Below are 23,329 nucleotides of genomic sequence, written 5' to 3'. Positions count from 1 at the left end.
AATTGCAGCTGTGCAGCCAATTGAATTAAACTTGAAAAATGGTGCTTGGCTGAAGTAGATGAATTAATAAAAAATATTGTCTTTTTTCAGATCAACATGATTCAGTTTGTGAACACCATTTATCGGAAGACGCAATTCGATGTTCAAAACGAAATGATGACTGGTGTAGGCTTTGAAATAGGAGAGGTGTGTACCGAAGAATTATTTTCATTTTACAATGTCCTTTTTCATGTTTTTTTGGCTTAGTTATTTTTTGAAATTTGTGATACCATTGATTATTATTGACTGCAAACATTGATTTAAGAAATGGATTGTTCAGAAGGATTTTTATTTGCAACAATCATTTTTGTCAAAATTCATGGATAATGAACCTTTGTGAAATAAAGAAAATCTACCAGGTTATTTTCGGAAGAGCTCATATTTTCAAAAATGGATTGAAAATCAGACCAATGCAAGATCAATTATTAAAAATATCGAGAAGCCTTTTGATCCAACATAGTTTTCACTACTGAAGTTGATGTTTAAATGGAAGGAGATTTTATATAAAAGTTATCAAGACGTTTTGTAAAATGACAATTCAGGTCATTAGGCACAGATTATGAGTGGGATTAACTTAAAGTGACACTCTTATTCAAAATCAATGCATACACCTGTATAACAAACATAAATTTTGAGTGATAAACCTTTAACTACTTACTAAATAATGCATATATGGAAAATATTAATCACTGATAACAAGATTGTAACTTTGTATTTAATAGCGGAAAGGGCCAAAAAATATTAAATGGTTGATGAATGCTTAAATATTTACTGTAGACTACATTAGTTGCATAAGGTAGAAATACGGTGTTTTATGCACCTTTATTTCAAATTAAACTCAGTATCCTTCATAATAACCATTTTTTTCTGACATTTATTCATCCTTTTTGGAATTTTGAAACAATATTATTAATTGTGATAAATCTTGTTTGGGAGTAAGAGTGCATCTTTAAATGCTTTAGAAAGAAAGATTAGTACAGTCAAAGCCGGTTGGCTCGAACTCCCAGAGACCATGAAAAATACATGGAGTGTCGTAAAATTCGAGCCAAGAGGGGTTGTTTACCTTCAGTATAAATAAATTCGTCCTTAACATCTAGTTCGAGCCATTGAGGAATTCCAGCCAAGCGTGTTCGAACCAACGGGGGTCGACTGTATAACCATGTCTTGGCCTACTAAATTTATGGAATTTCTATACAGTGATTTATTTTGGACATATTTATACCGCCTGTGCCTTGCAAGTTGGAAAAAAAAGTCAAGATTAGGAAAAATACAAAATCAGAACAAAATAGCAAATATAATGGCAAATATACATGTTTTCAACTTCTTTTGCATACATAATGCTGTGAAAGAGTCAGTCTTGTCAAGATTTTTGTTATTTTTTAAGAAATTCATTGCTCTTTTATTCATCAACATAATCTGCATTTATCAAATTGGGAAAACATTATAAATATTTGGGAAAAATGGACAATTTTCATCAAGGGGATACAGCCTGATTGCCCGAAAAGGCACGAAAAAATATCTTTGCTATATTAAGATGTCATCATACAGATTCTAATGAAAATATATTTTGTTTTTGATAGTAATAATTTTTTTGAAAAACTAACTCTTTTGCTAATTTATTATTGCCAACTCCATAGGCAAAGGATTCGACAATGCTGGATTATCATGTAATTTCTATTCCAAGCCTTTCATTTTTCTGCGTTTCAAAGAACTATACTAACCGAAGGTATTGCAATAGTCTTGATGCGTCATGCGAATAAAAAGAATATTTAAATTGTATGAATGTACTGAAATGATGCCCCAACTAATTTTATTTTCACAGATGCGCATCCACGGTGTTCCCACACCAGCCAATGAGAAATTACAGGGTCGCGATCACTACAACGTTGAAACAGATTACTGGAACACAAAAGAATTACTTGAGGTATCAGTACCTATTTCTAAAGTACCCAGAGGTCTGATTATCGGACCAATTCCAAAAGCAAAATATAAGATTTTTCCCCAATCTTTAGAAAAAAAAGCAATCAAAAGTTAAAAAAAAATGTTTTATGAAGTACATTTTACCTGTACTGGTTCATGCAACATCCTAATTTATTATGTGATGTAAATTTTTAGGGGTAATTGAGTTCAGAAATTGTTGATATGCATCAAATTCAGAGATCAGTATGAAATATTTTCTGTCAAGATTTATTGCAATTGATATTTCAGCCTATTCTGGTCTTTTGAAAGGGAAAAGAAACTAATTTTTTAATAATTTCCTCATAGCAGGAGACTGAAAAGATTGTTCTTTTAACTGTAAATTTTCCCAATTTCACCATATTTCGCAACCTAAATTTTCCGAAAATGTCTAGGGTCTTTTTCCCAAAATGGGCAGAAAAAGCCCTTGGTATTGTATACAGATTGTGAAATATGAACAGGAACCAAATTTTATGAACTTCTTTCATTTTGTGATTATTAAAAGAAACTATGTGAAAATAAAATTGATAACAGCTTAGATTAGAGAGTCTGAGGTTGAGACATAAAACTCAAAACTTGCAAATTTGATTTTTTGGCAAAGTGTTGGTAAGACTCAAAACTGTGTTGGTGATGAAAATGGCTAAATAGGTTACATAAGAGCAGTAACTGTTTTACCTGCCTTGTTAACTTTTTGTCAATGAACAATATTTATGACGTTTTGTTTATGGATGCACTCTTACTCCCAAATAAGATTTACCACAATTAATATAAATGGTTTGATATACCAAAAAGGATTAATAAATGTCGAAAACAATGGTTCTTATGAAGGAAACCTAGTTTAATTTGAAAGAAAGATGCAGAAAACATTGTACCCTATGAGACTATAGTAGATTACAGTAAATCTTTTTAGCATTCACCAATCATTTAATATTTTTGCATTTCCAGTTATTAAATACACGGCTACAATCTTGTTATCAGTATTTATTTTTTTCCATTAATGCATTATTTAGTAAATAATTAAAGGTTTATCTCCCAGAATTTATGTTTGTTGTATGTATTAATTTTGAATTTGAGTGCCCCTCTTATAAAAGAATCCAAACTTCTTAGTCCCTAACTCAGACTCAATATGTTACTTTATATGCAAATATAAGCCAAGGTCTGGTCCCTGTTTTGAGCTTATTAATGCATGATTGTTGTTTTACTTTTTGTGTATTTCAAGCATTAAGCTTTGACACATATTTCTATGTCCGTACTGTCTGGCTGAACTGTTTACATAATGGAAGTTTCCAATGGGTTGCTTATTCTTATTTGCATTGCTTCACACAAACCTGACTTAAGTTTTGTACTTTTCAGGCGTTCAGTTTTGACAAATATTTCAAAAAGTACTGTCTGGCACACTTGTTCACTTCCCGCCGGTTTGATGACGGCGTTCTGGGTCTCGCTTACATTGCATCCGACAGGATGACAGCAGTTGGGGGCATATGCTCAAAATGTAAGAACTTCAATATTTGTCTTGAAAATCGTGAATACTGTAAAATTTACACATTTCTTTCCTTAAATGAACTGCCTTTCGGCAATTGCAAATATTTTCCAATGAAAGCAATGTCTTTGAACATGTTTTAATCCAATATTGATATATTTATATATCACTTTGAAAAGTTATTATCTTGTTATTGTTTTTATTGTGCCAGCAGGCCACGAAAAACTTATATCTACATGTTAGAAAGTGTTAATTCATGATATGTTAAATGTATTGTTGTCATAAGCATTTCAAGTTATGTTTAAAAGTGATTTAAACTTGAAGTGATTAATATTTTCCCAGTGTTATTTTGACGTAATATTTCTGTTTACGGTTGGGTCGTTCTGCTTACAGAATAGGTAAGAAAGAAATACTGGAAGGATTTTCTTAAATGAAATGAAGTTGATTTTTAAAAAAAACGCAGTTGGGCTGGTAAAAGTATGCGCGGACTCCACACACTTCAACCAGCCCAACTGTTTTCATACCTCAATAATAACATCAATCCCGCAATTAATTTCTTAATTGAAAATAGATCAGGCAATGCTTTGGCTCATTTTTTTTTTTCATTTTAGGCCGAGCATGATAAACTGGATCTATTTTCGACCCCAAATTTTGAGTAGGATCCTTTTCCTCCAATCGCAGAAAAAAACCCTGAAAGTTATTGTTGTTCTTTCTTTTAGTGTACCCGAAGTACCCAGGCGTGAGCATGACTTTAAATACCGGATGGAGTTCGTCCTTAAATTCAGCAGGTCATCGAATTCTTGCCTTACAAGCTCTATTGATAACAGCTCATGGTATGTAAGATAAGATTTATTCAAGTCAGTAAGGCACGTACACTGTATTCACAACTTGTGTTTCAATACACAGTTTTGGTAGCCAGCGTCAATAGACAACCTCAAATCACATTTTTTTTTTCATCTCACCTTAGATTTCACTTTATTCCAATATATGCCCAGGTGAGCTAATATGAACCCTTGTTATCAGGCATGCATTTTTTACACCAAAGTAGAGCCTTAAGTGTCCCCAGAGCCCATCCCTGTAATGGTTTTAACCCTTCAGCTGAGAGGTCAATCAAATACCTGATTAATGCATATGTGTCTTTAGAGTTTGGTCACAACCTAGGCAGCGAGCATGATCCGGAGACAGACAACTGTGCCCCATCTGACTACAAGGACGGGAAATACCTCATGTACCCTTGGGCTGTCATGGGCTATGACAAAAATAACCAGGTATGTCTTAACTAGTTAACATTGGCTGTGAGCATGATCTGGAGACAGACAACTGTGCCCCACCAGGGCTGTCAGTGGCTATGACAAAAATAACCAGAATTGTTTGAATATGCCTGTCTGAATATGAGGTAATTAAATAGCCCTGTCTGAATATAAATATGGTAACTGAACCTATGGTCTGTCTGTGGGTGTCACGGGAATAACCAAATTTGTCCTTAACGCTTTCTATAATAACCTTGTCTGAATATGAGGTAGTAAATTAAGCTTAATCGCCTGTCAGATTTTCAAGTCATTGTATTGTTTTATGAAAAATCAGTGTTGTTGGATAATTGGAAAAAGATTCAAACTGTTGGTTTAAAAGCTCTACAGACTTGTTTGTTACATGTCTTGTCATCTCTTGATAAAACTGATCTTATCTTAAGTTATATTTCTGGTTTTCAGTTTCTTTCCCCGTGCAGTAGAGAGTATATTTTCAAGGTCATAAAGGTGAAAGGATATGACTGCTTCATAGGTATGTAGCCAGCCTTCTATCGTGGTACAATTTGGAACTGGTTCCCATGGTCAGTTCAGAAATTGAATATTTCCATTTATTTTCTTGACAAATTTAAATATAAGGGCTTTTTCATTGAAACATTCAACCCATGAGCAGAGGGCACTTTTAAATTGGAAACTTCTATTAAGAAGTTTGTATCCATTTCTCAAAAAAATGATCAGGAATCCCCCTATTTTTTTTATTGGGCCATTATGGAATTGTTTAAATCGAATAGCCACGAAAACCCCCCAGAAATGGTGTAAGTTGTCAGTTGAGTGTGTTTAATTTTATACATAAGTATGTCAGCTGAACTTCTTTTTAACCTCATCTTTGAAATGAAGTAAAAATTTTATCAAGGGACATTTCATTATATTTTTTTCTTTATAAAATCAAGAAAAACAAAAAGAAAAAGCCATGTCAATGGAAACTGAAAAAATTATGCTTTGTATTTTTACCTTAATTAGAGGGTCGAGGTGATGGCGCATTCTGCGGTAATGGCCGATTAGACGAGAAGGAGGAATGTGACGCGGGTTACGACACAATAAAAGACATTGATCCTTGTTGTGATAGTGACTGTCAACTACGCGATGGAAAAGTCTGCAGGTGATTTATTGCATTGAGATGTTCTGCACAGTGATCTAATTCAATATTAATTTCTATCTGCTTTATACTGCTGTACAGTGTTAAACTACAATGTAAAATAATCAACTTGGTCAGAATTGTTACTTAAATAAAGTCGAATCCCGTTGGCTCGAACTGGCTTGGCTCGATTTCCTCAATGGCTTGAACTGGCTTGGCTCGATTTCCTCAATGGCTTGAACTGGCTTGGCTCGATTTCCTCAATGGCTTGAACTGGCTTGGCTCGATTTCCTCAATGGCTTGAACTGGCTTGGCTCGATTTCCTCAATGGCTTGAACTGGCTTGGCTCGATTTCCTCAATGGCTTGAACTGGCTTGGCTCGATTTCCTCAATGGCTTGAACTGGCTTGGCTCGATTTCCTCAATGGCTCGAACTGGCTCGAACTGGCTTGGCTCGATTTCCTCAATGGCTCGAACTGGCTTGGCTCGATTTCCTCAATGGCTTGAACTGGATTTAAAGGACCGATAATTATCTATTGACTGTAAGCATTCCTGCATTGCTCAAATTTTCCATGGCTTGAGGTTTTCATACCAGTCCCTTGGTGTTTGTGCCAACAGGATTCGACTTTATATGCTTTCTTTTAACAATGTGAAATATTAGTGTAATGTACATTTAAGTTAAGATGTCATCTGTCCCTTTTTCAGCCCAATGAACTATGACTGCTGTACAGCTGAATGTAAACCAGCAAGTTCATCCAAGATATGCCGACCCGAACTGAATGAGATGTGCTCTGGCGAAATCAAGTGCAAGTATCCTTGATATGAATACAGTTTGAAAAAGAGTGTTGGGTATCCTGGATGGAATTGTATTTAAAGCTGCTTAATTCATTCATTCTATTAAAATGCCACTGAAATAGTGGAAAAGCCCCATCCTGTTTGATTAAGTCAAGCGTTCCTAGTCAGGTAATTTTTATCCTTCTAAGCTGCAGCCTATACCAAGCTGCTTCCCTAAGGGCTAGACCCCTGTTTTTTTTCTCCAAAATAGCCTCTGAAATTCACCATTTTATAAAATAAGAATCTCATCATAAAATGATGTTTTTGAGTGATATACTAGTATTTACTGCTTTATTGATATTTTACTCCATTTGTTCCCAACTGTTTGAAAAAGAACTCCCCATAACAGAAAAAACATGCTTTTTTACAGAAAAGGCTTGGATGTCTTTGCCATAACTGGAAAAAAGGCCCTGCTTGTAGGAATATCGCAGTCGGCAACAAGTGAATTGTTTTGTTGTATTCAACTTTAATATCAGCTAGGGTTCAGTTTGTTCAAATAAATATATTTTAACATGACAATATAATTTCACTGTATAACAAAGATCTCTTTTGGTCTGATTCCCAGACTGGAAGCATAAATTTCCAAGCAATGAACATGACTCTAACTGTTCGGCAACTGTATAAAATCTCTGTGTTTAGTCATGCATATCCAGTTTTGCTTGACTTAGATTCTCAGCGGTGATAACATCACCTGTCCAAATATCATCAACAACAAGCCGGATGGGACACCATGCATCGATCAGTAAGCCTGAAAATAATTTTTATGCTCTTTTCACCAGCATTCTTTGTTTATTATTACACTTGTTTCTAAACATTTTCTTATAGATTGATGCTCAAATTTAAGCATTGTGTATATTTTTTATCTGCTGAAATGACTGGTTCTCGTTTGTCATTAATCAGGCCACATTCTCGTAAGCCACAAATCTCGAATGAGATAAAATCTGGTAAAACCTGGTAAAACATGCCTTATATTGAAGACAAAAAGTGCTTTAAAAACAGGTTTGTTGCTTTATTGATTTTCAAGTAATGTTTTGATCAGGCAGCTTTCTCAAGGTCTTTATTTTAAAACCTACATTTCCAGCCAATGAAATTGCCTATCGGCCTTCAAGAAGTACCATCCTTAATTATTATGACGTCATATATAAGTCTCCACCAGCTGAAAACAATTTTCAATCTAGGTCTGTTAGAAAAGACAGTGTAAAGTCTTTATGGCTCGCTCCACTGCTCTTAATTATTAAGAAATTACACAAACTTTTGCTTTTATAGACAACACTAAAACTTTAAAAATAAGTTCTGCTTATTACAATCTACCTGTACGATTTATTTGCTACTTACACAACAATGTAATTTTTCAGGGGAACCTGTAAGGATGGAATGTGCCTTAACTACTGCGAAAACTTTGCCTACGATCTCACTCCATGTATTTGTGCAGGTATGTAACTGTAGAATGTGGCTTTTAATTGATGCAAATGTTGGCAATTTGTAATAAAATTTGAAAGTTTAAGATTTTAGCTTAAGACACTTTGTAAGTAAGATCTTGGCTAATCTATCTCAGAACAATTTTAAACAATGTTTAATTTGTTTAACCATATACAAATATGCCATATCTCCCAACGGCAGAAAACACCTGGCCCAAATTTCTTGAAATTTCTTAAGTCCCTTAAAACAGGTTTAAGCTAATCTCACTATTTTTGTTGTTCTATAAAATGTGTTATATTTACTTCTTCAAGCATTTATAGAAATGATGTAAAAAATAATCTATCTAAATGATTATCAGATTAAACCATCATTCATATATCAAAATCCATTTTCAGTATGTATTTAGGCTAATTGAAATAAGCGACTTAAGCCTGTTAACCTTAAGAAGTTTCGAGAAATTGGGGCCTGGATATTTGCTCCATCCCATAGCCCCTGGCTGGCTGGAGATGAATATCCCCAAACTAACATTTTTGGTTGCTATCATTACATAAAATAAAAACTCTTTGATCAGATATCATCTTTGTACGTTCATTGCTAACGTGGTACTATAATTCTTTTATGACTAAAACTCAGATTTTTTTCAATGATTTATGACTATGTTATGTCATTTCAGAGCAGGAAAGTGCATGTCACCGCTGCTGTAAGCCAAAATACAGGGAAGGAAAATGTGAAAACATTAATCAAGCGCTCTTGCCTGATGGTCGGCCTTGCTATCAGGGAATGTGTGAGCAGGTAAGGTTATTTTTTCCAAGAATTTTTATTATGCCCCCTTTTGAAAAAAGTGGGGTATATTGTTTTGCACATGTCGGTCGGTCGGTCTGTCTGTCGGTCGGTCGGAATACCAAATGGTTTCCGATCAATAACTTGAGAACGCTTTGACCGAGGGACCTCATACTTGGTATGTGTATTGGTCATCACCAGCAGATGAACCCTATTGATTTTGAGGTCAGTGGGTCAAAGGTCAAGGTCAGTGTGACCTTTACATGAAAAACGGTTTCCGATCAATAACTTGAGAACGCTTTGACCGAGGGACCTCATACTTGGTAGGTGTATTGGTCATCACCAGCAGATGAACCCTATTGATTTTGAGGTCAGTGGGTCAAAGGTCAAGGTCAGTGTGACCTTTACATGAAAAACGGTTTCCGATCAATAACTTGAGAACGCTTTGACCCAGGGACCTCATACTTGGTATGTGTATTGGTCATCACCAGCAGATGAACCCTATTGATTTTGAGGTCAGTGGGTCAAAGGTCAAGGTCAGTGTGACCTTTACATGAAAAACGGTTTCCGATCAATCACTTGAGAACGCTTTGACCGAGGGACCTCATACTTGGTATGTGTATTGGTCATCACCAGCAGATGAACCCTATTGATTTTGAGGTCAGTGGGTCAAAGGTCAAGGTCAGTGTGACCTTTACATGAAAAACGGTTTCCGATCAATAACTTGAGAACGCTTTGACCCAGGAACCTCATACTTGGTAGGTGTATTGGTCATCACCAGCAGATGAACCCTATTGATTTTGAGGTCAGTGGGTCAAAGGTCAAGGTCAGTGTGACCTTTACATGAAAAACGGTTTCCGATCAATAACTTGAGAACGCTTTGACCGAGGGACCTCATACTTGGTATGTGTATTGGTCATCACCAGCAGATGAACCCTATTGATTTTGAGGTCAGTGGGTCAAAGGTCAAGGTCAGTGTGACCTTTACATGAAAAACGGTTTCCGATCAATAACTTGAGAACGCTTTGACCGAGGGACCTCATACTTGGTATGTGTATTGGTCATCACCAGCAGATGAACCCTATTGATTTTGAGGTCAGTGGGTCAAAGGTCAAGGTCAGTGTGACCTTTACATGAAAAACGGTTTCCGATCAATAACTTGAGAACGCTTTGACCGAGGGACCTCATACTTGGTATGTGTATTGGTCATCACCAGCAGATGAACCCTATTGATTTTGAGGTCAGTGGGTCAAAGGTCAAGGTCAGTGTGACCTTTACATGAAAAACGGTTTCCGATCAATAACTTGAGAACGCTTTGACCCAGGAACCTCATACTTGGTAGGTGTATTGGTCATGACCAGCAGATGAACCCTATTGATTTTGAGGTCAGTGGGTCAAAGGTCAAGGTCAGTGTGACCTTAACATGAAAAACGGTTTCCGATCAATAACTTGAGAACGCTTTGACCCAGGGACCTCATACTAGGTAGGCTTATTGGTCATGACCAGCAGATGAACCCTATTGATTTTGAGGTCAGTGGGTCAAAGGTCAAGGTCAGTGTGACTGTAAGCTGAAAAAAGGTTTTCTGATTGTCCATATTTTATTTAAGTGTCCAAATCCTACTAACAATTTGGCTCCCAAGGGGGCATAAATGTTTCACTAACATCTCTTGTTATAATGAAGATTAGACATTGCTCTGTACTAGCCAAGATACTTTATTTGAGGCTATTATCGCAAAAACACACTCAAAAGGTTGTTGAATATTGAAATTCCAAATTTAATATATATTAAATGAATATTGGCCTTGCTCAGATTCAATACCTAAATGAATATTGACCTTGCTCAGATTCAATACCTAAATGAATATTGGCCTTTGCTCAGATTTAAGACATAAATTAATATTGGCCTTTGCTCAGATTTAAGACATAAATGAATATTGGCCTTGCTCAGATTAAAGACATAAATGATTATTGGCCTTGCTCGGATAGACCTAATTGATTTTTGGCCTTGCTCAGATAGACCTAAATGATTTTTGGCCTTGCTCAGATGGACCTAAATGATTTTTGGCCTTGCTCAGATAGACGTAAATGATTAATGATTATTGGCCTAGCTCAGATTCAAGACCTAAATGAATATTGGCCTAGCTCAGATTCAAGACCTAAATGATTATTGGCCTTGCTCAGATAGACCTAAATGATTTTTGGCCTTGCTCAGATTTAAGACCAAAATGATTATTGGCCTTGCTCAGATTTAAAACCTAAATGAATATTGGTCTTGCTCAGATTTAGGATCTATATGATTATTGGCCTTGCTCAGATTTAAGACCTAGATGATTATTGGCCTTGCTCAGATTTAGGATCTAAATGATTATTGGTCGTGCTCATATTTAAGACCTAAATGATTATTGGCCTTGCTCAGATTTAAGACCTAAATGATTATTGGCCTAGCTCAGATTCAAGACCTAAATGAATATTGGCCTTGCTCAGATTCAAGACCTAAATTATTATTGGCCTTGCTCAGATTTAAGACCTAAATGATCTGATTTCTTTAAGCTATTTCTATACAACTGCATGCAACATTGACCCTTACAACAACTTGTTCATGTTTATTTTTATCTTTCAGGGAGTGTGTATGAAGCAGAAAAATGATATGGTTCAACGACTGTTTTCTATTATTGAAAACATCACTGTGGACCAATTTGGTTTGTGGCTTGAAATCATTAATTTTTGTAAAACTTGTTAGCTCAGATGAGTTTCAAAACTCCGTGTTCAATGGTCTGTTCACTCTTTAGCGCATGTAAACGAGTAGTCTAAAATAATAGACGTGTTATACGGGATTCTTCCAATCCCTAACGTCTAAACGGGAATGTGCAAAAAACGGGGGTGTTTTAAAAATATTGAAATAGTTTTAAGTGAAGTATTTTATGGTTGAAATCGATCATAAAGAGTTATATTCATATTTTACCATGTAAGTGAAATGTTATTTTGCACTTAACAAGCATTTAATGCATTTAAACAAGTTGTTTACCTTTCCAATAAAACAAAAGTTGACTGACACAGAAAACAATTATGCGAAGGGGAACAACTCGATACAATCGTAATAACTCGGCCTCCTCCGACAAAGCTTCGAGATAGACCTCGTTGCACAATCGTAACAACTCGGCCATGGCCGAAATGTTCCGAGCGATTTAAAACTGTGCCCTGTAGCCTTGCAGGTGCCCTTCATGTATATATTGTTATGTTTTGACAGAAGGAAAGGAAGAAAAGCCGTCAAACTCATAATTATAAGTTGGATATTTATTTTTTGTGTACGGAACTAATATAAAATAACATTATCTGGTAATATTTCTTGTTTTTATGATATTTTATAGACGCTATATGCTTTAACCAAGAATCCTGATCGGAACAACTACCCACTTTTGACACTAAACAATTTGTACGTGAAGGAATTGCCATATCAAAAATCTAAAAAAATCCGTCAACTTACAATTATTTGGACTAGTAAACGAGTTTGGCCTACATAGCCCATTAGCTCATGTAACCGCATTTGGCCAAACTGATTTAAATGCATCAGCCGCATTTAAAATGGGTCATTTTTTTTTTTCAATTTTGCAAGTTCCTTTTTTTCCGTTTCTGAGCAAAAAAAATATTCTTTAGCGAAAAGAGAGTTACGCAGGGCGGATAAATGCAGATTTTAATCATAATTATTGTTTATATGATAAAACAAAGTCAGGCAATGACAGTAATGTAGGAAAGACTGCCTTGTGCAAGAAAACAGTGGTACAGTCCATCTTCATTTACAGATGGATTAAAATAATTCAATATTTTATCATTGACACCATTCATTAGATAATTTAATTGTCTATAGAAATTATATATTCATATAAAAAAGATTTTGCCACAGTTATTGCGAGTAATATCAATCTAAAGGTCATACTTGTATCCAATATTCCTAAAAAGGGCCTAATCAAAAAAGTACTGCTTATCACTAAGTTGGCTATTGACTGGGAGGTGTTATTCTACCACTTGCCTAAGTGCTAAAGGAAATAGTGCTGAATCATTTTTTCATTTTTGACCAAGAAATGACATTATCTGACAAGGTACAAAAATAAAAAAAAATTGCAGTTTAATTTGCTAAAATTATGACATGTTTTATACATACTACAAAATTAATTGCACTGGCATTTGAAAGATATGATATGCATAAGCGGTTATATTGAATAATTTATGTTTATGGTATAACTTTAGACCAAATTAACCAATTTGGTTGCCATGGTAAATGAATGAATACAAAAACCTTTTTTGTGGATCAGTTTAGACAATAGTGGTATGCAATATTGTTCTCAAATATAATATGTTTAGTGAAACCCGACAACTAAACAATCATATACTTGTTTCCATTTCATGTTTTTTTTGTTGCCAAGATGTCTAACAAAAAAAATAAAATTGGTTTCACCTAACCTTCTTTGTCTGTTTCAGTTGCATTTATGCGCAGTAACATTGTTGGGACGGTAATGGTGATGTCGTTACTGCTGTGGATACCTACCAGCTGTATAATACGTTACCAGGTAAGGGTTTTTGGCTCATCTGTTTAGCTTTGTGTAAATATCTGGAAACCAGTGATATAAACCTGGTGACATAATATCAGATTGCAGTTTTTAATTTTTAATTTCGAAATAGAAGTTAGAACTTTTGTGGCTAAAATCATTACTAATGCTTGAATATCCGATTCTTTGTCAGCAGTCTTATATCACTGGTTCTCAGACATTTATGCCAAAAATGGCTCACTCTAAGACAAAATATAAAAAAGTTTTTAAAATGCTCCATCTGTGAGAATGCAGCTTTAACTGTTAATGGATGTTAGTAGAATTGTCTTATAATGCACCCTGTTATTTCTCGAGTTCAGGAAAAAATTAATTTTAATGTTGTTGCTCAGGGGAGGGGCAGGAAATTAGAAAATTCATGCTGAAAATTAGAGAATTGTGTACCTTACTTTGTTCTCCATTATTAACATGGGGTTTCAATTTTGTTTGATGTTGTTTTTTAGGACAAGAAACTGATTGAGAAGGAAAGAGCCCTTAGAATTTGGAAAAATAAATCGGTGAGTATGTTTCACCTGCCTGAACCTGCCTTTAAAGGACTGCAAATTTTCCTGCAGTCAACGTACAGGCTATCAGGCCCTGATTTCTGTAAAAAAGCTAATACGTAACAGGGAACAAGTATCATATTTTACTTCGCCATATTACCATTCTTGTTTGAAATTCAGTTTTGCTCAGAATTGCTTTCCCCTCATCATGGGTTATATATTTTACTAGAATAGCCCTTAAAAAGCTTTTTTTAATGTTTGTCATATATAAATGGCTATTCATCTAACATAGGCCATATTAGATGCATTTATTATGTTCCTGTGACAGCTTTTGTTGAGTCAAATTTCACTTTCCAGAATCGAACACTAGTTGACGATGATACGTTCAGGATTCGACGTGTTCATGCTCCTTCGGTGCGGAACAGCCATGTGCCTCGATGGCCGAGGGAAGATATGGAGGGTCCCAATCGATTGGCCCAGCCTCCTGGTGGAATAGGGCGGGAGCCAAGACAGGTGAACATTGAACACTTAATGTCAAGCCCTCGTAAACCAATAGAAATACAGATGAACTCTGATGAGGATTTTGGTTTTGGTGATCGAAAAACAGATTTAGACTTTCCGCTAGATGTTCCTGGACCTCATGCTGAGTTCCGGTTCCCAGCTAAACCGGACCCAGAATTGCTAAAACATAGATCTGACTTTGATACTGATAGTGACGCAGGATTTAGACAGACTTCTTCCGACTGGGATAAGGAAACAATCGTATAAAATATTTGTAACTTGTGTTAGTTTAGATAGATTGTCGTAAATTTTACATGATCTGTATTTGTTACACAGGGGATTGTTTCTGTTTCGTTTACTCAAAAGTAGCATGATTTGGATTTGTTAAATTAGGGTGATGTTAAAGCTACACTCTCACAGATAACATTTTTGACGTCTTTTTTTGTATTAGAAACAGCTGATTTTGGCCTTAATGCTTTCAATTAGGTCTTGTAATATAACTCCTTATAGAACAGATCTCCATTGTTTGAAAAACTGGCGAAAAAAAGTTTTTTTCTTTGAGCGTTAATTATGCTTTTAGCCATAAAATATAAAAAAATTACCATAAATATGATAAACTGCGATATAAGTTTTAGTCATCCTTCTTATATCACTGGTTTCCATTCATTTACGCAAAAAGTGGCTCATTACAAGACAAAAAACGTTTTTCAAAACGGTCAGTCTGTGAGAGTGCAGCTTTAATCTACACAGTGCAAATGGAATAAGAATGTAGTAATGATTATGTCTTCCTATCGAGGCATGTTTGGTGGGATTTTTTTATGTGTATTGTTAATGTCCGACATAATTAATCATACACTCATGTACACAGTAACAGTTATATCCTTATAGAACAAAAGTATTATGCATACATGTACAATAAGCAATCATCTAAGTTTGAATGGAGAGCCCAAGTTCCTAAAAGTTGGCATGATTTGTTTTTAAAAGTGCCCGGCCATAAAAAATACAGAATTTGAGCAAGCCCAGAAAGGAATTTACCGATGCAGGACTTGGGCTAGTTTCAACTACTGCAATAATCCTTTTATAACATGGACGTTGCTGAGAAAAACAAAATTCTTTTCATTCATGCAATTAACTAATTGTATTCTATACTAATGATTTATTCTGACATGATTGTATTTGTATAAGATTCAGTTTGAAATAACAAAATCATACGAGCATCAGCATTCAATTGTGGTCCTCTTGATATTTTTCTTTTCCTATTATACAAATAGGACGCACACCAGCACCAATTTAAGGTGGCATTACTAGCGTAGATACAATGAAACAAACTGTTAAACATATTAAAACCTTCAGTATCTCTGGAAGACCTTAGGTGACGGGTATGTCGTCAAGCAGGCGTGTTATAACTATTTACAATGTTAGCCCCCCTTGGTAATGGGTGTGTGCGTCAAGCAGGCGTGTTATAACTATTTACAATGTTAGCCCCCCTTGGTAATGGTAGTGTGTGTCAAGCAGGCATGTTCTAACTATTTACAATGTAAGCGCCCTTAGGTAATGGGTGTGTGTGTGTCAAGCAGGTGTGTTTTAACTAATTACAATGTTAGCGCCCCTTGGTAATGGGTGTGTGCGTCAAGCAGGTGTGTTTTAACTAATTACAATGTTAGCGCCCCTTGGTAATGGGTGTGTGCGTCAAGCAGGTGTGTTTTAACTAATTACAATGTTAGCCCCCCTTGGTAATGGGTGTGTGCGTCAAGCAGGCGTGTTATAACTATTTACAATGTTAGCCCCCCTTGGTAATGGTAGTGTGCGTCAAACAGGCATGTTCTAACTATTTACAATGTAAGCGCCCGTAGGTAATGGGTGTGTGTGTCAAGCAGGCATGTTTTAACTAATTACAATGTTAGCGCCCCTTGGTGTTGGGTGTGTGGGTCAAGCAGGTGTGTTATTACTATTTACGTTAGCTCCTCTTGGTGATGTGCGTCAAGCAGGCGTGTTATAACTATTTACAATGTAAGCGCCCACCTCTTGCAAGGTCCGTGCATGTAATATTACTCTACTGTATTTCTCTGTATGTGCCAAAGTCATTGAAAACCTTCACTCTTCATGGTGAGCCATATTTAAGGTAAATAAGCCTGTTAATCTTGTCCCAAGGGGAATGGGCCTCGGGTCCTTCTTAAGTGGAATTTCGCCTGCAAAGTTTTTAATGAACATAAAATAATGCTTGAGGTAATAGATATATTTTTAAGATAGAGAATAGGTTTGATTATTGGCCTGAAGATGACTAGGAAACATCCCTGTCATTATTCCGAAAATCAAACTTTTGGTTTGCGCTCCATGGTTTATTTTGAATATCAGGTATGAGTTCTTGAAAAAAAGTTTTGATTTTAATTTTTACTTCTTAAGTTTGTTTTTGTTTTGATAGGAAAAAAGATATTTAAGATTTTTATTTTCATGTACATATATCTACCTACAGTTACTGATATCAGCAATCCAATATACATGTAACTTAAAGGGACTAGACACTCATGATGCCATAACAAGAAAAAAAAGAAAATTTATATTGTTGTGTAAATCACATTGATTCTTACTTACTGATGTATTACATTACTAACGACACATGTATCTTTCACAGTTTTTGTGTATTTTTCCAATTAAGAATTTACTGGGTTTGTCTACCGCAAATTTAAAAATAGCTTGGTATGTATATCTGTACTAATTACGTGACTTTCACATGCTAAATTTACACACTTTGAACTGGGAAACCATTATGCGCTGTTTTTCAACAGGTGAACTTAGATAGCGACAAAATGATAAATCATGTAAAATGATGTTTTATCGACCTCATACTAGTTCGTATTGATAATTCTAGGCTTGTTTTGAGGAAATACTGTATTTCCCGACCATCTGGTGTCTAGTCCCTTTAAGGCTTCTTTTTGTCATTGTTGTAATTCTATTGTTGGAATATTAATACAAATATTAGTCATATTTCTGTATTTAACAAAAACAACATCAGAACATTTCATGCTTTAGTTCAGGGTCAGTTTTTTGGGTAATGACAAAAGCACAGATTTGTATTTTGTTTGATTTCCAACATTGTAAATTCTGAACAAATATTTGTATACATATATGAAGATTTGCATATAATTAAGTATATTTTCTGTATCTTTTTTAACTTTTCCTCCCCATTTTTAACAAATTTTATCCATTTATGCAAACTTTTTTTCATATGTTTATAAAAAGTTGTGGTCTTTTTGAATTGTAGAATCAAATGTTATTTGATACAATAGCAACCTTTGTTTTTTTGGAAAAATCAATAAAGACTCCTTCTAATACATCTTTGATAGCAATTGCAATCATTAAAGCCATTGCCAAAAAAACTGAGAGACGTAAAGCGACAAGTAATCCATTGGAAATATCATGCAGTGACTATGGATCGACTTTCATTTAAGTTACTGCTACTCATGAAATTTCAAATGTTAGTGGTTGTTAGAAGATAGTTCATAACTTTCAATAAACCTAGCTTGTGATGTGAGAGTGGTCTAGTGTTTAAGGTGTCCGTTTCTTATCTATGAGGATATGGGCTTGATCCCCACCAGGGATACTTTCTCATGTCATATTAAATAAAGCCAACCGGGGCGGTATGTATAAAACATCTTAACTTAAGTTGATTTCCTAAAAAGTTCATTGGCAAACTTAAAGATATATACAATTGTTTTTTTTTTATATAAGGTATTTATGTAACATAAAACTAATGAAAATAGAGTATTTCAACCCTTACCATGCGGGGTTCGAATATATTTAGACTTAGTAGTGTTTATGCTTAGTTTACCCAGTTTACCCAGTTTATGCTAAGTCGGGATATTTTCAGACCATGATCATTGACATATGAAGTTGTTACATCATATAGCGAGGGAGATACTTAACTAAGGAAAATGACATAAGTAAAGAAATGACTCAAGATGTTTTATGATTACAGGCCTAGCACGAGAACTCGAGAGTGACTCCAGGTATCAGCTTTCAACTGTTTTCACAATCAAGCTAAAATGAATTAGTGAAAACTAGTTAAAACTTTATCAAGATAACATTATGTAAATCATAACTCCCACAGTGTTGATTCACATTCAGATGAGCAAATTTTGTTTAACATTTTTTACCATTGTAAACATGAACAAATCAACATCCATTCTCTATACACTTTCATACAATGCATCAATATTGATACTTTCACTATGTGTATTTATCATTTTTTGGGGGGCATTGGTTTTACTATTTGTCATTGTTAAGAGCAGTGTTTGTGCAATACTTAAATGTAACTATTGTAAATAGTAAATATACAGCATTTCACATATCACCAACATTTCATAGCATTTTGTAATTTGTAAGTTATAGGCTTTCACTACATATTGCAGTATAAAAATAATACTTCAGGATGTACCAGTACATGTACATTTTTTTCATCCATTTTCTCTGATATTTTTAGCTTGTTTGTTTATGGGTTTTTTAGTTGAAATATTGTTTATGTTATTTTCATAGTTAAGGTGCCTTCATCTATGACAGCATGCTAAAGTTTTGCGTAATTACCTGGCAAACAATTTAATGATCTGAGACTTGGAACACATGTTTACAATGCCAATTGGCATATTGACAAGTAAGTTCCATTAGTCTGGCAAATTGTTGTCTTCAGTCGTGCCTTTGACTACATCATTACAGACAATATTTAATTCATACTTAATAAAAATATATACTGATTTAAGTAATTTTCTGCTTCAAGTTAGTGACAATAACAAACTATATGAATTGTATGTACAATCTTATTGAAATGATCTTCATCATATTTTTACATAATTATTTTGTACTAGGGATTGATACATTAATCGAAAAATCAGCAAAATTTGATTTTGTGTTGAATTATGAATTTTAAGATCATTTTAAAATTTGCCTAAAATGTCAAAAATATAATATGATCTACAGTATGTTGGCAATACTTTGAATCATTCATATTCTATGGAGAGCTCTTACAATCTAAAATGAACTTTCTACATTGAATTCAGCATTTAAAAAATGCTAACAGTCAAGTGTGACTCTGGATATATCTCATATACTTATTTTAGTAACACATATTACCTACATGTATAAGTTTATGTTAATATCTAGATAATGTTGTATAATTGTCATGTATATTACATACATCTAGTTATTTCTGGTACCAAGTGCCTTTTTCTATTCTGTAGATGTCTTCAAGTGTTTTCATCTTACATTCCATCTATTTGTGCTCAAAAATCTTTTGTTATGGAGTATGTTTTTTGTTTATTTTTTTCAATTTAAGAATATTTCCATATAGGCTCACTGGTGTTTTGACAACAAAGGTCAAGGTCATGTCATAGCCTTGGTGTCATTGTTGGCGTTGTTGCATGGTCCATTGGTGTCAAGGATAAACTTCTTTTTGGCTATAATTTGAAAACTGTTGTTCACATGAAAGTGAGTACACATACACAGTTATGTACCTTATGCAAACTCCACACCGCAGTTAATTCCCTTTACCATGTAGAAGCCATTGCTATCATGCACAATTATGTAATAATGATTAACACTACATGATGGTTTTGAAAAATTAAAAATTTCTATTATTTAAAATTATTTCTTATTTGCATAGTTTTAAAAACAAAATTGTAATGGAAATTTAATAAAATATTGCATAAGTTTATCAAAAAAACTTACATTGCTCAAATCCAGCTATTTTTTGTACATGGTGACAGAGATGTTCTCTGCTCATTAAGGTAGATCGCTTAAGAGATTGAACTTATTGTTGAGTTATGGCCCCTGCTTGACTGAGAAAACAGACTGCAATGGCACCCACTCACGGGCCTCTTATTTAGATTTGTTTTTTGTTGCTGTATTTTCTATGCAGACTTTTTCTCTTCTGGTTTATGTTGAATTAAACTTGGTTTTAATATGAAGAAATACATGTACCCTGGGTTCATTATAAACAGGCAAATACAATGAAATCATGTTCAAATTAAATTAAATTATTAAATATATGTGCAGAATATCAGGCCCCAATCCTTACTTGCTTCTGGCAGTCAGTTATTCATGAACTATTTAATTAGTTGTTACATCTATATATGCACCTATAAATGTTTTGCCCCAAGTGGAGAGGGTTGGGGAGTAGAATCACCCACCCGGGGGATATACCAGGTGAGAGGAAGCATTCACATCTTCAGGTTTTGACATTAACCAATGCTCAAGGTGGTAACCCCAGCATTGATTGATAAAGACAGTTTGTCCATGTTGTCTTGTAAAATTGTGTGTCCCTCGTTAATTGTAGTTTAAGCCTTAAATTTGTGCCTCTAAATAGTGTTTTGGTCAAAAGTTTGGCTACCAGACTTTTCCTTGTAGTTTTCCCTGTATAATTAGATTAAAAAGATAAGCAATAAATAGGTTGGGTTTGAATAATTTCATTCATTATGATGGATGGATATGAAACAGTGAATGACTTATGTGGAAAGGAACTTCTAGATTTAAGTAAAAAATCATTTTGAATAGTGTTTCATGCTTTTTGGCCAAATGAAGTTTTTATTATTTTATTGAAAAGCTCTTTTTTTGCTTATTTATGATTTCAATAAAATTGGTCATTTGGAAGGAAAATTTTAATTAGAAAACAATATGACAGCTTAATTTCTGTGTTAATTAAAAAAAATGAGTTGTAATGTAAAGGGCATTGGTACTTTAAAGGATAGTTATGTTTCTTTTTTGTGTACAACATATTTGATAGGATGCTTTATTGTGTAAGACCCATTTTAGTTTACAGCGGTTCATATGTTTCTATTACGCTGTGTGAAAAACCTGAAGAGACTCACTGTTTCTTTACTTTAGCAATACTTTATAAAACCATGTGGTATATAGCAAATTATTTATTGAAATTTCATACAAACTTAATATCTCATTTACACCATTTTTACAGGAAAACATACCTTTTTATAATAGTGTACATGATGTAACAAATGAATAAATAAAAAGAAATAAATGAATCATGAAGACTTATATTGTCATTTTAGTTCTTTGATTGTTGATTTTGTCTAAACATGGAACAGATGTGATTATTTGCACATGTGTAGCTAACTCTGGCTTTCTGGTATTGAGTTATCTCCCTTTATGGCCTGAAACGTCATGCAATAGCTCAAACTTGGCCATAACTTGAAGATTAATGGATTTAAGATGTTCACATGGAACTTTGTACACATGTTTCCAGTGACAAAATGCACACATGAAGCAAGGCTAACCGATGTTTTATATTTGTTGAGATTTTAGCTCGACCATTCAAAGCATAGGAGGCTTGACTACTTGCTCCGGCGTTGGAGTCGAGTTAAAGTTTAAGGGCAAGTTGGCATTTTCACTTATAACTCCCAAACCCCTTCTTTCAATTCACTTAATACTTCACAGTTATTCAGGACCATCACACAATGAGGTAGCATCACTTCATATTTTAGCCCCTAATTGACTTTTTTAACCTTTTTATTGCTTTTGAAGAGCAAATAAAAGCTTATTAAAAATTAAACAAACAAAACCGCAATTAATATCATTATGCAGTCATGAATACCTCTATCAAAGTATTAAAACCCTACTATGTTTCTTAAAATCAAATAACAGTGTTTTTTACCTTAAATAAGTTCAAGATGGTCTGTTAACAATTTCGGCGATTTTGGCAATCAATTAAAAAGGGAAATAACCTTTAGGTAACAGACAACAGTTTTACACAGCTGTGGTAAAGTACGTCACACTACGACGTGTATTAAAGAATAAATTAGTTTTTCCAGGAAGCATTCCCGTGACCCACATATCAGTTCAGGCCGGCACCTTTTAATGGGCTAACTTCGCCCATTGGTGCGTAGTCTGGAGAGAACCCTAAAATCGGTATCTAGTTAGTTACAATTATGGCCGACGCGGTACGTAAATCGCAGACATATATCTTTCAATTGTCGATATCATACTCTGCAAATATAAAAATTATATTAATAAAACACGCATAAATATATTTCCCACAAAAAGGAAAATACTGTTTTTAATTTAAAACACGCATAAATCAACTCCGCCCCGCTAGGACAGCTCGCATTAGAGCATTATAATGCATGTAATCCGTGCCGGGCCAGCGCACTCTCTCAAAGTATCAGAACAGAATAGACTGTGTAATGATTATATGCCTTCTAGCCCCTGGACATGTGTACATTTAGGTGTGAAAGCATGGAGCGATAAATTTCGTGGTCAGCCTTGGGTGTACATTGGTCAGTTGAAGGCGGGAAACGAGACAATGCGGACGTTTCGTAATGGTTGTCATCAGGATTGCAGGTATGTTTTGTGTGTTTTATATGCATTTTGCTTGCTGATATAATGATTTGTATGAATAGCCCGAACTGTTTCCACTGATTTTATGGTGTATGTATTGTTTTTTTTTCTCTCGCAGGTTGCTGTTAAACAAATCGTTAGATCATGAAACAATCGGATGATTCTAAAAGGACCCACCAAACAGCAAATAGCAAAACGTTCACAAGTGTGTTGCCTATATCATTGTATGTGTGCGCAAACTATCTCTTTCGCTAATAGAGGAGATGAGAAGATTAAATATTGGTTTCTTCGAAAACCATTTTGTTCTCTGAAACTATGCTCTGTCTGGAAAAAAAGTGTAAATTTGAATTTAAATCGCTTTAGTAACGATAAACGTTTATCTTATGTGGATGCTGATATCAAGTCCCGTTTTATGAATCCCGAGAGTTCTACAGTCAATATGGTTGGTTCACAATATATTCGATTGGATGTCGACGCCAAAGTATTTCATTGAGGTTTCTTCTGCTAGAATCACCATGG

The 23,329-nt window shown here is 34.6% G+C and overlaps 1 protein-coding gene across 1 annotated transcript in view; it reads left to right on the top strand.

The window, feature by feature from the left end:
- LOC128240386 (ADAM 17-like protease) overlaps positions 1 to 21,511 on the top strand; it is a 30,185-nt gene extending 8,674 nt beyond the window's left edge. The window contains exons 8-22 of the mRNA XM_052957019.1: positions 91 to 186; positions 1,862 to 1,963; positions 3,349 to 3,487; positions 4,195 to 4,308; positions 4,619 to 4,743; positions 5,185 to 5,254; positions 5,740 to 5,878; positions 6,559 to 6,663; positions 7,364 to 7,429; positions 8,043 to 8,119; positions 8,780 to 8,898; positions 11,507 to 11,585; positions 13,363 to 13,451; positions 13,931 to 13,984; positions 14,327 to 21,511. Of these exons, the coding sequence (XP_052812979.1) occupies positions 91 to 186; positions 1,862 to 1,963; positions 3,349 to 3,487; positions 4,195 to 4,308; positions 4,619 to 4,743; positions 5,185 to 5,254; positions 5,740 to 5,878; positions 6,559 to 6,663; positions 7,364 to 7,429; positions 8,043 to 8,119; positions 8,780 to 8,898; positions 11,507 to 11,585; positions 13,363 to 13,451; positions 13,931 to 13,984; positions 14,327 to 14,737 (1,785 nt within the window). The 3' untranslated portion in view covers positions 14,738 to 21,511. The remainder of the gene's footprint in view (positions 1 to 90; positions 187 to 1,861; positions 1,964 to 3,348; positions 3,488 to 4,194; positions 4,309 to 4,618; positions 4,744 to 5,184; positions 5,255 to 5,739; positions 5,879 to 6,558; positions 6,664 to 7,363; positions 7,430 to 8,042; positions 8,120 to 8,779; positions 8,899 to 11,506; positions 11,586 to 13,362; positions 13,452 to 13,930; positions 13,985 to 14,326) is intronic.
- The last annotated feature ends 1,818 nt before the right edge of the window (positions 21,512 to 23,329 follow it).

The sequence above is a fragment of the Mya arenaria genome, chromosome 7 (genome assembly GCF_026914265.1).
Source record: "Mya arenaria isolate MELC-2E11 chromosome 7, ASM2691426v1".
NCBI lineage: Eukaryota > Metazoa > Mollusca > Bivalvia > Myida > Myidae > Mya > Mya arenaria.
This window is presented reverse-complemented; position numbering and strand designations above follow the sequence as displayed.